At 39.3% G+C, this 16,447-nt stretch overlaps 2 protein-coding genes across 5 annotated transcripts in view; one reads left to right on the forward strand and one right to left on the reverse strand.

Annotated features, from left to right (window-relative positions):
• The window catches only part of thada (THADA armadillo repeat containing), a 133,809-nt gene extending 131,311 nt beyond the window's left edge, over nucleotides 1-2,498 (reverse strand). The window contains 4 exon segments of the mRNA XM_061690981.1: nucleotides 1,511-1,641; nucleotides 1,747-1,856; nucleotides 1,985-2,146; nucleotides 2,445-2,498. Of these exon segments, the coding sequence (XP_061546965.1) occupies nucleotides 1,511-1,641; nucleotides 1,747-1,856; nucleotides 1,985-2,057 (314 nt within the window). The 5' untranslated portion in view covers nucleotides 2,058-2,146; nucleotides 2,445-2,498.
• A 791-nt stretch (nucleotides 2,499-3,289) lies between these two features.
• The window catches only part of plekhh2 (pleckstrin homology domain containing, family H (with MyTH4 domain) member 2), a 41,689-nt gene continuing 28,531 nt past the window's right edge, over nucleotides 3,290-16,447 (forward strand). For 3 of the 4 annotated variants that reach the window (XR_009769467.1, XM_061690454.1, XM_061690456.1), the window contains exons 1-4: nucleotides 3,290-3,468; nucleotides 4,545-4,629; nucleotides 5,153-5,287; nucleotides 16,333-16,395. Coding sequence is in view for 3 of the 4 variants with exons in the window: in XM_061690454.1 (XP_061546438.1) it covers nucleotides 5,165-5,287; nucleotides 16,333-16,395 (186 nt within the window). In the remaining variant the exon portion in view is untranslated. Of the gene's footprint in view, nucleotides 3,469-4,544; nucleotides 4,639-5,152; nucleotides 5,288-16,332; nucleotides 16,396-16,447 lie in introns of all 4 variants that reach the window. The other variant, XM_061690455.1, reaches the window with a different exon arrangement.

Raw genomic sequence — 16,447 nt, forward strand, 5'->3', positions numbered from 1 at the left:
GATCGAAACTAGCCCCCTATTCTATACAGTATGCCAGGAGCAATGTGTTTGCTGTGTTCACTATTGTGATGGCTTAAAACCAAAACGTACAATTTCTAGAATATGCACCTGTGTATGAATTTATGTCATGACAGTAAAGGATATTTTTCTTCGGGATTAAAATGAGACCCAGATTTTCCTAACGTTATTACGACCAGTTCAGAGTGGACCCTGCTACTAGCCCGAAGATAGCTGGGATAGGCTCCAGCACACCCGCGACCCTTGTGAGGATAAAGCGGTACAGAAAATGGATGGATGGACATACACTGCATTTCAAATTATTATGTAAATGATATTTTTTCCTCTGATTTTCCAAAATAATTGATAAAATGACCGTCAGCATACTTTTCAAGTCATCAACCGTCAGAAATGTTTTTGAACAAACCTCCCAATGATTACAGTATTTGTTTGAAAAAAAAAAACTTCAAAAGCACTTTTGCAAATTATTACGCATAGACTTTCAAGACATTTGAAAGGTTTAAAGAAGTGAAAAGGGTCATTTATTGAATTTGCAGCATTAAGAGGTCTATTTACTGAAATCAAAAGCTATTTCAAACAAAAACATCAAGTTACATTTGTCCTCTGAAAAGTATGTGGACTTTCTGACTGAATACTTTCTTCCATGGCATTGAAAGAAGAATGGTGCTTTAACTAACAAAATCATCTTCAAGTGTGACAATGCATAATCTCAAAGAAATACAAACAGAAACTGTTCAAAAAGTCACAAGTTTTATGGATGTAAGTATTGTGAAGCTGCTATCAAATAAGAAGTCCTATGTGAAAATATAACTTGATTTATGTTTTTGATTGAACTAGCTTTTGATTTCTGGAAATATGACCCACTAATGCTACAAATTCAATAAATGACTATTTGCAGTTCTTTAAAACTCGTCAAATGTTTTGAAACTCTGTTGTGAGTAATAAATTGCTTTATCAGTTTTTTATTTTTCAAAGAAATACTGCTATCACTGGGAGATTTGTTCAAAAACAGTGGAATTACATTATGACCGTTGATGACTTGCCAATTATGCCAACTGTCATTTGAATCAACAATTTAGGAAAATCAGAGAATAATATCATTTGCATAATAATTTGGAACACAGTGTAAAGCATGACTTCATACGAGGACCCGGCCGATTAACTTAATCGGCCAATATTAACAGTTTCAAATTGTCAGATTCGTTTGCACATTAACACATTACAACATAAGACAATCACCAAAAAAATTTAAGCACCTTTTTTCAACTGCAAAATTCGGCCAATTTTGTCCTCTGCTGTAAAGTTAAATACTAAAGGACAATTAATTTGTTAATCAGCCATTTCAACGAGTATTGGGATTTTATTCTGCCAAATATCTAAATCGGCACCAGCCTATAAACATGCATATTGGTTGGGCCCTAGTTCCTAACTCTGTGTCTTGATTCTCTTTTTAAAGAAACTCATTCAAGAATATATGAACGTTATTGTGCACCTGGAAATGGCACGTCTCATGGGGTTCTTGGCCTGCAGGGACGTGTAGCCGAAGGCCAATGTCTGCAGACAAGCTCCTAAAATTTCTCCATCAGCTGACTCTTCGCAGAGTGCCTCCAGCAGCGAACCGGCCTGATGTTGAATGAACGCATACACGACATGACTCCATATGACAAAATGACAAAATATGACAAAAATTATATAAAGACAATAGTGCATTGGCTTATTTGTGATCACCTTTTTGACCAGTTGGATCTGTTGTACTGGCTCTTGCTGCTCCAGACAGGACTGCAAAGTCTTGGCGACCTGCCTGACTCCATCCTGTCCTCCATCCACAGATAGAGATGCTAGAGGCAAGGGTACACTGTTCAGTTTTAATGATGTGACATAATGAATTGTGAAGAACCTTTGGAATTCAAACATTATCCGGCATTAACCATCAAGGCGTAAAATGGTTTCGTTCCGACCACATTACCTAAAAGCTTGTGCAGTTTCTCTTCGTCCAAAACTAAAGCCTCGACTTTGGGTGTCTTCTTTTTAACCACCATGGTACAGCAGCATTCAACTCTGCATCATTTGAAACAAACCTTTCGCCTTAAATCTGAAAGTCAGCAACCGTGCAAACAGCAAAGTGACCCTAATTAAAAGGAAACGGCAAATGAGAAGCTGCATCAACAAACACACGTAAAACATGCATGTTTCCGAAATGAACAGCCATGATTTACAACCAAACCTTTTAGACTATTACCACAACCTGATTGCTGCTAGCGAGTTTTGCTAGCCATACACCGGTAACTGTGCATGTAAGATACCAAGTAGCCAGAGATACAAATAACTATTTTTGTAATTTTTTTTAAACCGAAGTAAAGGCTTGAATCGTGTCAAGATGAACAATACTGGATGATATAACGTGTATCAAGATAGTCGGCATTCACCTGAGTCGAGCATGTGGCACTGGTTTCCGAAACAGCGTTTAAGCTTCCGACCTGCGTCACTTTCCCCAACGCAACAGCTTCCGGTGGATTGCACTTCATGATTAAACTCGTTTCTAATGCGATCAAACCTTGTCCCTCTTGAAGCGAAGATCAAGATCTTCTTTTCAGCCACCTCCACATTTGCTCCCTGTTGTCTAAAAACATTTGATTTTAGAACGTGTTCTAGTGATTTTTGTTTTGCCCACGGGGTCAATTTGGCCAGACGATTTTAGTTTGAAATGGGAGGAAATGAGTGTCCCATTTGAGGCCACTTTGAACCATATATATATATATGTATATGTATATGTCGATATAGACATATAGATATAACATTGATGACTTCTTCATACGGTAGTTAGTGTAGATGCCTCGTTCGTTTGCTGCTTGCTCATTCATTTTCCGCACCGTTTATCCTCACACCATTGTCCATAAATTATCCAAATCTAGGAGCGTGCCAATCCGCTCAATGAGGTATCTAGCTGTATACATCTATGTCTGCTACTGAGGTCACGTTCAACTGTACATACTACTTCCGGTTTGACCGAGGTATCGCATTTATATGTCATTATTTAATTCTATGATTATCTCTAACATGTTATCCTTGTTAAAGTCTACACGAAGTATAATTTATTGCTTCGCTGCGCCCAAGAGCCGAATCCAGTCATGAAAACTGCAAAAAGTGGGTCCTGGCTCGAAATAGCGCTCGGCTGTTTGATTGGTGTGAAACATAAGTCAATCAAATAGACGTGACTTTTCTCCCACGCAGTGCAACGCCCACTAAATATGTGATTGGATCTGTTGACAAAACCACAACGAACCGCCAACCCAGTCCCAACTTTTTTCCTCGAAACTCTTTGGGAAAAGAGAAACTCATTGTTGGTATACTCATGAGAACCGTCCACGGGACTATTAAACTATATAGACGTTGGCATGGACATGGCGTGAAATCACGCGTGTAGCTGTGTTCCATCACCTCTTTTCACGGGTAAGTCGGGAAACTCATCAAATAGTATCGCTAGGTAAATAGCTGTTTGTCAACAAAACTAAACTGTTGTATGCATCATGTTTTGATGGTTGCTATTTATTGCGTCACAGTTGGAGTTCAGCGACTTAACTACTGCTGAGCTCACACCTCAGAAAATTCAAAAGTTCCACTTGATGAAATTTGGGAGAAAGGCCAAAAAAAAAAAAAAAAGGCATGTTATGCGGGAAAAATTTCCTTCATGATGTAAAATACAAGTACATTAATGTTGATGTGGTATTTGCTCGCATTTTAAAAATAGCTGTCAAACTTTAAGAACCAGCTATTCTTAAAAAGGATGAGCATTCATATACGTTTGGCATCAGAAAGCGACAAAAAATAAGCCAGTGGAAGCCAGTTTAAAATCGTCCTCAGCATGTTTTCAGTCTCTTTGCTCAGACGCCAGCTGGGTAATGAGAGGTTATCACATGGAGCAGAAAGCCAGGCTTTGTGTGTTGTGTTTATCTGCCATGAAAGATGATCATCCATCATTCTCTTTTATCTATTTTCCAACGACAGCACCGGAAACACGGCTTGTAGTACTGTTGTTTTTCTATTTGGCCCAGCAAAGTGATATACCCGCTGCCCACACTGGTCCAGCTGGGCTCAGCCTTGGAATATTTCAGGTCTGGCTACTGTCAAAATATCTGTGGCAATACCTTGAAAAAGTAACTGAGTTACTCTACTGATTACTTGCGCTTCAAAGTAACTTAGTTACCTTACTGATTACTTGATTTCAAAAGTAACTAAGTTAGAATAAAGTAACTTTGTAGTTACTTTCAGCAGCTGCCAACTGGCACGAATATCACTGATCCACAGTACAAAAAAAGGCATTAACTTAACCGTACCTTTTACTTGGTAATGTACGCCACACAAGTTAGAGAATGACGTCATCAACATGAACCAGTAACTTATATATTAGTGTCGTTGAAGCCACATTAAATCAGCAACTTAGTGCAGACTTGACATGCCAACACATTACAGTAAGTATTCATTCATTCATTCATTCATTCATCTTCCGTTCCGCTTCTCCTCGCTAGGGTCGCTGGCGTGCTGGAGCCTATCCCAGCTATCTTCGGCCAAGAAGCGGGGTACACCCAGAACTGGTCGCCATCCAATCGCAGGGCAAGTACACTAAGTACCTGAATGTAAACAAGCACCAGGCCACAGCAGGAACAGCAGATACAGTCGCAGCATTGTATAAAAAGACAAACGCTTTTCCCCCCTGACTGTCTGACATGGAATAAATTTGTCCTGTTTCAGGTTAATTAGCATTACCAACCTTATTTCTATTTGCTCAATACCAGAATATTGAGAGAATTTTTTTTATTTTTTATAGATGATAGACAATACAGTCACCCCAGACATGCCAATGTTTTACCCATGGCTGGTTTTTTTTTCATTCGTTTTTTATTTCTGTTGTTTAATGTATCATATTACTTGTTACTAATTTGTTTTCAGGTTGTTATTTTAAGTTGTATTTCAAGTTGAGTTTTGGTAGTTAAATTCAAAGTTTCTAAATCAATGAATAATTGTGTTCATTAATCATGATTTCAATATCAATGAAAAGAATCGTGACTATTGTTTTTTTCCATAACCACCCAGCCCTATTTGCAGTGTGATGCTAGTGTCTATGTGTGTCTTCCAGAGCGCAGGCAGTATGGCAGAAGGCGAGGAGACCATGAGTCAAGCGGACTGGAAGGACAAATGTATGGTTCTCGAAGCTCTGCTCGTGAAGTTCAGAGTTCAGGTCATCAAAATCCGAGAGCTTACTGCTGACAAGGTTGGTTGCAGCAATTTTTTTTTTACTTGAAATACTCTAAAGAATCACTGTGACAGTTGTCACTATAAGGTTTCTACAGTAGTCATTTGAGGTCACGTAGGGAGAAGTGTACACAGTACAGTATAGTTAGTAAAGTACTGCTCACTCCTCCTACTTTGGGAGGAAGACGAATGAATAGTCCCCTTCAAACGCAAGGAAAACGCACAGGAAGAAACCAGCAACAAACATGAGTTCATTTAGAATCTGAATCCTCAGAATTCTCTTTAATTTGCCAAGTATGTCAAAAACACACAAGGAATTTGTCTCCGGTAGTTGGAGCCGCTCGAGTACGACAATAGACAAAAAATACTTTTGAGACATAAAAACGTACTACGGAGAGTCGCTTAGCCTCTAGCAATTTAATGGCAAGAGGGAAGAAGCTGTTGGAATGTCTGCTTGTTTTAGTTTGAATTGATCGATAGCCCCTACCTGAGGGAAGGAGGTGGTGACCAGGATGTGGAGGGTCCAAGAGGATTTGGCATGCGCTTGCCTTAGTTCTGGCAGCATGCAAGTCCTCAAGGGTAGGGGGGTACCGAAGATTTGAAGGTGGAAAAAGAGGTGAATAACAATTTGATATGACACTATCAATAGTCAGCTGCTCAGAGTATACAAATTAAAATGTCATTTCTGTGATGTCCATCTTCCTCCACAGACGTAGTTACCTTGCTACTGCTTATTCTGGATTCTCTTGTGGTTTATGATTTGAATATTTGAAATAAACAGACAACAAAAAATGGAAATAGTGAATAAAAAATAAACTCTTCATGAAATTAGGCAACAGTTCAAATGAAATGTCCAGAGGTCATTATGATTCAGTAAAAAAGCAGCATCCAGCAAAAATAGTTTTGTTTTGATGAAAAGTTAAACTGTTTGATTGTTAGCCGATTTAAAAAAGTGAGAAAACCTGTCACAGTTTAGCAAGATGTTCTTCAAACATCCTGTCTTGATATTTTTGATTTTTGCTTGAAAATATAACGTTCAAACAAGGATTTTTGTTGCAGCTGTTGGTCATAGGCACAGTAGACTGTAGACACAGTTTTGTATACGCAATAGAAATTTCAGCTCCCCAGAAATCTGTGACTACTGATATAAAGTCACTAATCGAAAATACCAAAGAAAAACATTGATTGATGAAACTGGTTAACATTGGAGTATTAGCACTGCATTAGTCACTCATTAGTAGCCTCCTATAGGCCATGTACATACTGTATTTGAGTAGTAGAGGGATTATTACACAGTTGATCGTCTTTTGATTGTGATGTGATTGAGCCAATGTCACAGCATCTTTGCCACGTGATATCTGCACCACTATAGCTGTTTTCATTATTACCTATAAACTTCATGGGGAAAAAAAGTAAAATGTTTTGGAGCTGATAAGTGCGTTGTCGAGACATTGTATAGATCGTATCACGCATGGTTTCTTGACTGAGTTGGAACCAGTTCGATGATGCTGCTATAGGTGTAATGAAAAGCAAAAAAAAAAAAAATTAGATTGGCCAAATTAATTACATAATAGCTGTATGACAGTAAATTCTATGTTGTTATGTAGACTATCAAAAAAAAAAAAAAAAAAAAAGACCTTGGTCATGTGACAATGAATCACAGGAAGACAGGCAGTTTGAACCATCCCTCCGAGCTCACCGGCACTGGGCTGGCCCATGCTGCTCAGTGGCCTAGATCTGAAACTGTTCTCCAGGCAGCTCTAATATAAACAGCAGTCTCACCACATGGTTTCACCATGCACTGCATGATGGGATTGATTCAACTCCAGACAAACTGGATAGCAAAACTCCTGTTGAGACTCATATAAACATCTGAGTCTGGTAGTTATTTACCTTTGTCTCAACAGAATTTCTTTGGCCTTATCCATTGTATTGAATATTTATTACAGTATGTTGTTTCCCAATGAGGGAGCCCGCTGCCAAGACTTTATATATACAGGTCAGTTTTATTTGGCTTAGGGTCAAACTACAGTGTAACCTCGCATATTCACGACTCGCTATTCCCTAATTTTAGGCCGAACTCTTCCATTATCCGATAAAAACTCACCTATTTGCCGTCTTTGTTCTCAGGCCAAAACCCTGTCTAATAAAAACAAAGAAGTCATACTTTGCAACTGTCTTGAGACATCTATGGGAGCGTTCGCGAAACGTCAGCGTGACGTAATACTTTTTACTTGGGGATTTCCGCTTTATATGCATTCGTCTTATCACAAAAGAGTATTGTCCTGTATTTCAATCAGTCGTAGGGGCTGAAATAGGTCTTTCATGCAAGGTCAGGGGTTCAAGACTCATTATTGTTGATTAAACATAGACTGGTAAAGTGCCCTTGAGCAAGCCATCACACTCCCAATAGTTCTGCCATATGACACAGTATTAAAGCCCGTATTACTCTGACGTCTCTCATCAAGTGGAAGGAGAAGCTGTAACTCCATAAACATAAACAACGTTTAACACAAACAGTGCTCAAGATAAATGAGTGCATCCTCTTTGAAAGCTTTTTACACGTCTCAATAAATTTTAAAATTTTAGAATTAAAAGATTTACTTGTTTGTAAACTCCTCCCACATTTGTGGGAGGAGTTTCTAAAGCAGTATACCACAGTAAATATTGCTTCTGAAACGAAACTAAAGGTTTTCGAACAAATCTGTTCAGGTGTACTCATTTATGTCGAACAATGTAATCTATCTCAGTAGCAAGTCAGAACAATGTTGAAAATGGTCTTTTAGTTGCATGCCATAGTATCACCACAGTCTGAAGGCATTCTCACGGAAATGGTTAAATCCTTATACAGACAGTCCTCTCACTGCCCAGGCCAAACTGCTGACACTATGAGGTCATTGTTACCATCCAGTCCCCAGCTGAAGTTTGATCTCTGTTCCTAAACAGCCAGCACTCCGGACAAAGCTCGTTTTGTTTTTAGTTATTTTTTTTAAAGCTGTGTGGCTGGTGCCTTTGCAACCCAGTTCTTAATCTTTGGAAATGGGCTCGTAAAAACGCTAGATAATAATTTTGTTGGTCAAAAATCTTTCTATTGTGCAATTATTCTTTACTGGCAATTCCTCTCTATTACTTCTCTTAGCAGACTTGGCAATGTAATGAAATCCTGGAAAGCCTCTGAGAAAGATAGAGAGAATGAGGACATGAAAATAAAGTAGAAAGAGGAGGGGAGAGGCCTGGTGTAAAGATTGAGACCCCCAAGGGAGGAAATAGCTAGTTTGGTTAACTGTGTGTGTTTTCATATGCGTGTGTTGCCGAAACAGGTCATTTTGAGTTTGTTGCACGTGTCTGTGTTTCAGCCCAGTGAAATTTATCTTCTTTGAATATCTCAGCATTCTCGCTTCAACCTAAGACACTTGTTGTTTGCCTCGGTTTTCTTGCTTTTTTTCCCCCATTGACAATATTCTCCAGAAACCTGTATTGGCTCAGGCCTTACTGTGTGGAGTTTGCACGTTCTCCCAGTGCTAGCATGGATTTTCTCTTGGTATTGCGGCTTGCGTCCAAATTCCAAAAACATGCACGTTAGGTTAAGCAAAGGGTCTAAATTGTCCATAGGTGTGAATGGTTGTTTGTCTACTGTATATGTGCCCTGGGATTGAGTAGCAAGTCCTGGCTGGGAAAGGCTAAATCAAAAAGCTTTTACCACCTGGAGTAACTGTGGTCAAATTATAAAACTATATATAAAATGTACAGCTGGTTTTAGAGTCATTAAATCCAAAAAGAGCATTTCTCCATATGTGCTGCGACAGAAACATCCTATTGTAATTAACTAGCATCCTTGCCACTACCGCAAAACTGACAACAGCAAAAGTTGAACTGATTCAGACTTTTCCTGCTCCAATCAGAAATGCGGTATTTCTTCCTGTACCACAACAGACATCCACGTTTTCAAATGCTTTAGTAAGTTTTAATTCAGACATACTCGTTGGCCCCAACGACACAGCCTGAAATCAAAATACTTTAGAACCGCTAAGGTAAAACACAGTATTTCCCGGAGCACCTGTCAGATTTCTAATTTGTTCGGATTTTGGATTTCCTATTGGAATTTATGCAAAATAAATATCCATCCATTTTCTGAGCCGCTTATCCTCACAAGGGTCGCAGGAGTGCTGGAGCCTATCCCAGCTGTCATCGGGCAGGAGACGGGCTACACCCTGAACTGGTTGGCAGCCAATCGCAAAATAAATAAATAAATAAAATAAAATGTTAAAAAATAATAATAATTAAATAATAATCTGTCAGACTGTTGCCATCATAAAATGTTTTAAAATGAACTGTACATGCAACTTTTACTGTTTGTAACAGTTTTAACAATAATACAACAGCAAGTTATAGCCTGTCATGTTAAACTGTATAAACAATAAAACACAAGTCAATTTACTGGTGAACAATGAAGGAATTTAACCAGGATTTGAACCCCAGTCCTCAGAACTATAAACCAGATGTGCTAACCAGTCGGTCACCGTGCCACCCATGGCATGTCATTATTTAATATTCCTAGGTGTCACATAAGTGTAGAATGAAATTAACCTGTAGGATGAGACAGTAAAAAGTTTACCGAAAAACCTGCAGATACAAAATTAATTCAAAATATTCTCACTGAATGCAGGCAAATGTTGGCAAAAAGGGAGGGTGCAACAGTTAAATATTTGAATAATCTCCATGATCTCCACCCGAAAATGTGAGCCCCTTCATGTTGCAGGTAGTTAAATACCTCTATATCATTGACATTAATTTCTAAGTAAATTTCATGGGGTCGTTGATGCATGACAATATATTTAGTTTTCTGTTGTTTGCAAATTATAAAGTACACAGGGTTGCTGATTTTATATTTTGAATGCTCTCTGTGCATGTATCTGTGACTTTTTATTTTAGCAATAGCATGATAATACTGATACCAATCATTTTGGTCACTGATATAACACTTTCATAGCGTTTCATCTCAATCCTTTTTGATAATAAAATGTAAAAACAATACAACTTAAGTGATGTTTTTACAGTGATCCTGGCGTCTTAATGTGTTTAATTTGAGTGTTCCTCCTTCACGCATAGTATGTATTCTTGAGGCTGGTCCTTCTTTTGGGGTTGAGTGCTGCAAAAAATGTGAAAGAAAAAGCAAAAAAAACATTTTTTTTTCTCCCAAAATGTGTTGGACTTGTAATCACACGACCTCTGGGCCATTTGACTTTAGATTGTCTTTTGAATTTTGCTCCTGCTTGTCCTCTTTAGGATTACTCCCTGGAATGGTAGCCAGCCAATCACAGTACCGAAACAGACAAACAACTATTCATACCAACATTCACACCTGAGAAAACCCACGCACGCACAGGAAGGGCAGAGCCAGATCTCAATCCGCAAACTTCAGAACTGTGAGGCAGATGTGCGAACCACTGTATCGTGCTACCCCTTTCATTTATTAGAAATGTCAGTCAGAGTGACTACAAATACCATACTAAACATATTTTCCCCGACCTTTGACAGTGTAAGTCAAAACTGCACTTGATTGTCCAGGTGTACCTACTGTTGTGGCCAGTGATTGAATATAATGTGTGTAAAAATGTTCCATCTCTTTATTTTAAGGGATTTTGTGAGTTTTTAATGTCAGTAACTTCCAGCTGGGTCGATTCTTTTTGGTCCTCAACCTGTATATGTCTGTAGGTAATGTATTGCAGGGGATGTGGGTTATAGCGGCAGAGAAAGAGGCTTTGTGAGCTGGCTGTGGACGGGGGAGGGATGGCTAGAGTTCAGGGGAGGTTGGACACAGAGCGCCAGTTGTGGAATTCCAGGAATGGAAGTGAATTTATTTTGGATATGAACAGGAAATCATCCACAGAGGTGACAGTGCACTAAAGACTGATTATGGACCTATGGGAGAGGTGACAGGTCCTATTTGTGTGTAAACAACACTCACCAAGGGTACTCAAAGTAAATGTAAATAATATTGCTTGTAATGTTTAATCAAACCAACATCAAACCCCCGAATCTCTTTGTTTATCCCACTTGAACTGCATATACACACTTGAACTGATTTCGTCCAAATAAAACCTCGAGAATAACAAACACAAGCTTTTCATATGTTGCTATGTGTGTGTGTGTGTTTGTGTGTGTGTATAAAATGCAGCTATAGCAAATAGCGTGGAGTACTGGTGCCTTGTAATTAGCATGCTTCTCTCTGCCAGATGCTATATCTGCGACTTAGAGTGACGTGTGGCTTGTGGTACAGTGAGCGTGAGTCGGAAAATCTGAGTTACAGTCTTTTTATGTTTGTTCACAACAAACAGACTTATTTGCTTTATATAATGACTTATATTTGGTATTTAATCAACTTAATAATAAATAATAATAAATAATATCTGACAGTATCTTCATAGCTACAAAGTAATGTCACTGTGGTTTACTAACCAAGACCTTTAATAACACCTACCTGTACATACAATCATTAATAGCCACTGGTGTGGGCACACGCGGTCCAGTGATATAATTTCATAAACACATGCACTAAGAGACAGTTCCTCTAGAATTACAGTGACATGAAATTCGGGTCAAGCTACAAAAAAGGCCATGTGTCCAGAGGAGGTCTGGTTTGTGGAAACTATGAATGCTTTGGCAGGGTGTGGCTGCTTCTCTGTACAGGGAGGGAGTTTAGTTTGTTGGTCTGAGCAGAAGCAGAGTGAAAGTGGCGCCATGGCAGCCTCAGCTGTCCACAATGCTTCTGATTGCAGTAGGCTTTCGAGTCTCTTGCAGTAGAGCTGTAGCTGTATGAAATACTCTTGTAATTTTATGATTTAGAATTTTTGTAGACCTATGTTTTATACACGCTGCACTGGAAACAGACACGATTACTGCACGAAACATCGGTGAATGAATTTCTAGTCTAATTTTCTAATCAGTTCAGTCCATTCAGTATGTTATTTAAACTGGAAACGTTCATCTACATTACACAGTCAAATGCATACATGTAATAATACATAGACACAAATAGGGGAAAAAAGAAAAAGATCCTCCCATTCCACAATGCTTCAAAGCACATTTGAAGCCCTGACATTTTTTGAATAAGCACATAACCAATAGGCAATGATACACCTGATTAAACTCCTACAATAACATGTAAGACCAACCAAAAAGTACGTGGTTTCTTCATGACGATGTGTGAATACAAAAATGGAGCATATTTATTTTATAATTACAGTGCTGTGAAAAAGTAAAAAGCCCCCTTCTCAAATTCTTATATTTTTGCGAAGTTTCCTCACTTTAAGATCATCAAACACATGTAAATGTCAGACAAATATAACCCAAGTGAAAATGCTGTTTTTAAATTTCATTTATTAAGGAAAAACGTTACCTGGCCCTGTGTGAAAAATGAATGGCCCCCGAAACCTAATAACTGGTTTGGCCGTCCTCAGCAGCAACAACTGAAATCAAGTGTTTTCTATAACTGACAATGAGTCTTTCACATCTCTGTGGAGATATTTTGGCCCACTCTTTCTTGCAGTATTGTTTAAATTCAGTAAAAGATTGAGGGGTTTCAAGCAATAATGGTCTTTTTAAGGTCACACCACCGCATTTCAATCAGATGTAAGTCTGGACTTTGACTAGGCCACTCCAAAACCTTGATTTTGTTTTTGGTTTTTTTTAAGTTGAATTGCTGGTGTGTTTTAGATCGTTATCCTGCTGCAGAACCCAAGGGTGCTTCAGCTCGAAGTCACAAACTGATGGCTGAACATTCTCCTTCCGGATTTTCTGTTAAAGAGCAGAATTCCTGGTTCCATCAATCAAAGCAATTTATCCAGGTCCTGAAGGAGCAAAGCAGCCCAAGACCATCACACTACCACCACCATGTTTGACTGTTGGTATGATGTTCTTTTTCTGAAATGCTGTGCTACATTTACGCCAGACGTAAGAAGACAAACACCTTCCAAAAAGCTCAACTTTCATCTCGTCAGTCCATATAATATTCTCCCAGATGTCTTGGGAATCATTCAGAGGTTTTATTGCAAAAGTAAGACGAGCCTTTATTTTTGGTCAACAGTGGTTTTCGCCTTGGAACTCTGCCATGGATGCCATTTTTGCCTAGTCTCTTCCTTATTGTCGTGTCTGACCTTAACTGAGGCAAGGGAGGCCTGCACGTCTTTGGAGGTTGTCTGAGTTGCCAAACAAATATGAGCGTTCATCCGAAGAATTCCATACCGGATCGGTCGTGGCCCAGGTTAACAATTTCCGTCACCGGCGCCGTCAACCTGCAGGGTGCAGGTGGAAATTCAGCTACTGTGGGTAGAAGTCGAAGAAGAGGTGGAAAGCGGGTTCTTCGGCAGAAAGAGAAGAGGAAAGCACAGAGCCGAGAACTGAATGTGGGGACTTTGAATGTTGGGACTATGAGAGGAAAATCTCGGGAGTTGGTTGACATGATGATAAGGAGAAAGGGTGGTATATTGTGTGTCCAGGAGACCAGGTGGAAAGGCAGTAAGACGAGAAATTTAGGGGCAAGGTTTAAATTATTTTACCATGGTGTAGCTGGGAAGAGAAATGGAGTCGGGGTTATTTTAAAACAAGAGTTGGCTAAGAATGTCTTCGAGGTGAAAAGAGTATCAGATCGAGTGATGAGGCTGAAACTTGAAATTGAGGGTGTTAGTGGCTATGCCCCACAGGTAGGATGTGACCTAGAGGTGAAAGAGAAATTCTGAAAGGAGCTAGACGAAGTAGTTCTGAGCATCCCAGACAGAGAGAGAGTCGTGATTGGTGCAGATTGTAATGGACATGTTGGTGAAGGAAATAGATGACTTAAAGAATTTCCCTCTCAAATGCTCATCTTAGAGCGATAGAAGCAGTTGAGAAATTTCCTTAAGTCATCTATTTCCTCACTACACTACCCACTACTACTGCGCTTGTGTATAGAGTGACACTATACAGTATTTCAGTAGAGGTTGCACAAGCATGCACTGGCGCTGTTGCCTCTGTGTGAATTGTGTGACCTGTTAGTGTTGCTTCAGTTTTAACACGCTACAGGTTTGCATACTCTGATGTCATGTAAGTAAACAGAGCTCTGTTTGTACCTTAATAGATGTGGCACCTCATTCATTACACAACTCGTTGCACTCAATACGAACACAATCTCACTTGTGTGTATTTTTGACTACCTTCAGGAAATTAATTTTTGATTTCTTCCAATTTTCACATTGGCTTTCATACTTTCGTATAGTTGTTGGCCCGTCCCCCTCACAGGTCTGAGTTCTGGGTTTGAGTCTCGGCTCGATCCTTCCTGTGTGGAGTTTGCGTGTTCTCCCTGTTCTCGCGTGCTTCCTCCCACATTACAAAAGCATCCATGTTAAGTGAAAAGTCTAATTTGTCCATTGTTGTCAATGGTTGTCTATATGTGACCTCCAAGCATCCCCTGCCTCTTGCTCAAAGTCAGCTTGAACAGGCTCTGTGTTGTGTTGTGTTGTGTTGAACAGGCTCTGTGTTGTGTTGTGTTGTCACAAAAATGAAGGACTAAAATTTCAGATCCATCAACATGTTTAACAAATATTCTTATTAAAAAAAATCTAAACTATATTATGGGCCATTGAAAAACATAATAAAGTACAATAAAGTTGTTCATAAAAACCAAGCAAGGAAAATCAACAATTTACCAGGTTGCAGGGTTTGTCAGTGTTTATCTTATACCATTTGTCGGCTGTGATAACCTGCACATGCATCGGTATATACGATTTTGCAATACAGTTAGTGTTGTGTTGTGTAACCGGGTGATTTTTTTGTTTTTTTATTTTTTTGTGATTCACACCATCAAAGGCCTAAAAGGCCTAAAATCTCCGAAAATCTGCTTATGTTTAAAACCGAACTGTTAATAATAATTCGTGACAAACTGTCCTAAATAGTCCTCTTCAAGACTTTGGACCAAAATAACATGATTATGAATGATTGTTGTCACGTATCAAAAAGGCTTAACGCCATATACGACTGGGTAGTCTGACAGTTGGTCGAAATTAATAAAATTTTTAGCATCATTAAAAATTTAATAGTCACTGATGGTGTAGTGGTACACTCGCCTGACTTTGGTGCAGGCAGCGTGGGTTCAGTGCCCACTCAGTGACGGTGTGAATGTGAGTGCGAATGGTTGTCCGTGTCTATATGTGCCCTGCGACTGACTGGCGACCAGTTCAGGGTGTAGTCCGCCTTTCGCCCGAAGTCAGCTGGGATAGGCTCCAGCGTCCCACGACCCTAACCAGGATAAGCGGTGTTGAAATGGATGGATGGATGAAACTTTCATTTGAGAGGCATGTTACATGTTGTTCAAGGTGAAGCATGTTTTATGACATGACACCTGCTTAATTTGAATGGCCTGCTGGAGGAAATCAGCGATGCAGAGAGCACTGATAGCTCAAGACCCACCTTTTTAGTTGAGATTTTTTACTGATCTTGTTTTTACACCCACTATTTATCTTAGTTATGATTTATCCCTGTTTAACATAATTAGCATTTCATTTTACACTTTTAGCTTGCTTCAATTCTAATGTTTTTATCTATTTAGTCACTTGTGAAATTCATTATTCACATTCATTTATCTCACTTTTACGATACCTCATTATTTCTTGCATCATGTATGTATGTATCCATCCATCCATAGAAACATCCATCCATATAGAAACAAACAACCATTCACACTCACATTCACACCTACGGGCAATTTAGAGTCTCCAAATAACCTCCTACCATGCGTGTTTTTGGGATGTGGGAGGAAACCAGAGTGCCCGGAGAAAACCCACACAGGCACGGGGAGAACATGCAAACTCCACACAGGCGGGGCCTGGATTTGAACCCCAGTCCTCAGAACTGTGAGGCAGATGTGTTAACCAGTCGCCCACTGTGCCGTGTATAAATGTACCTGTATGTATTTATTCATTTTATTTTTGGGAGTCCTTGTAAGTTTCACTTAGCGTTTTTATTTTTACCTGGCAAAGCATTTGAAAGCAACAATGTAACACAAGTAGTCAATTTGCTGATCTGTCATAGATTCAACAACTGGAGACGCAAGTGATTGATGCGGAAAAACGAGCTTTCACCGCTCAGCAGCAGGTAAGTCAGAAAACATACAGCGGGTGAAATATTGTAAGTATTTAACACGTCA

The sequence above is a fragment of the Phycodurus eques genome, chromosome 11, assembly GCF_024500275.1.
Source record: "Phycodurus eques isolate BA_2022a chromosome 11, UOR_Pequ_1.1, whole genome shotgun sequence".
NCBI classification, from domain to species: domain Eukaryota; kingdom Metazoa; phylum Chordata; class Actinopteri; order Syngnathiformes; family Syngnathidae; genus Phycodurus; species Phycodurus eques.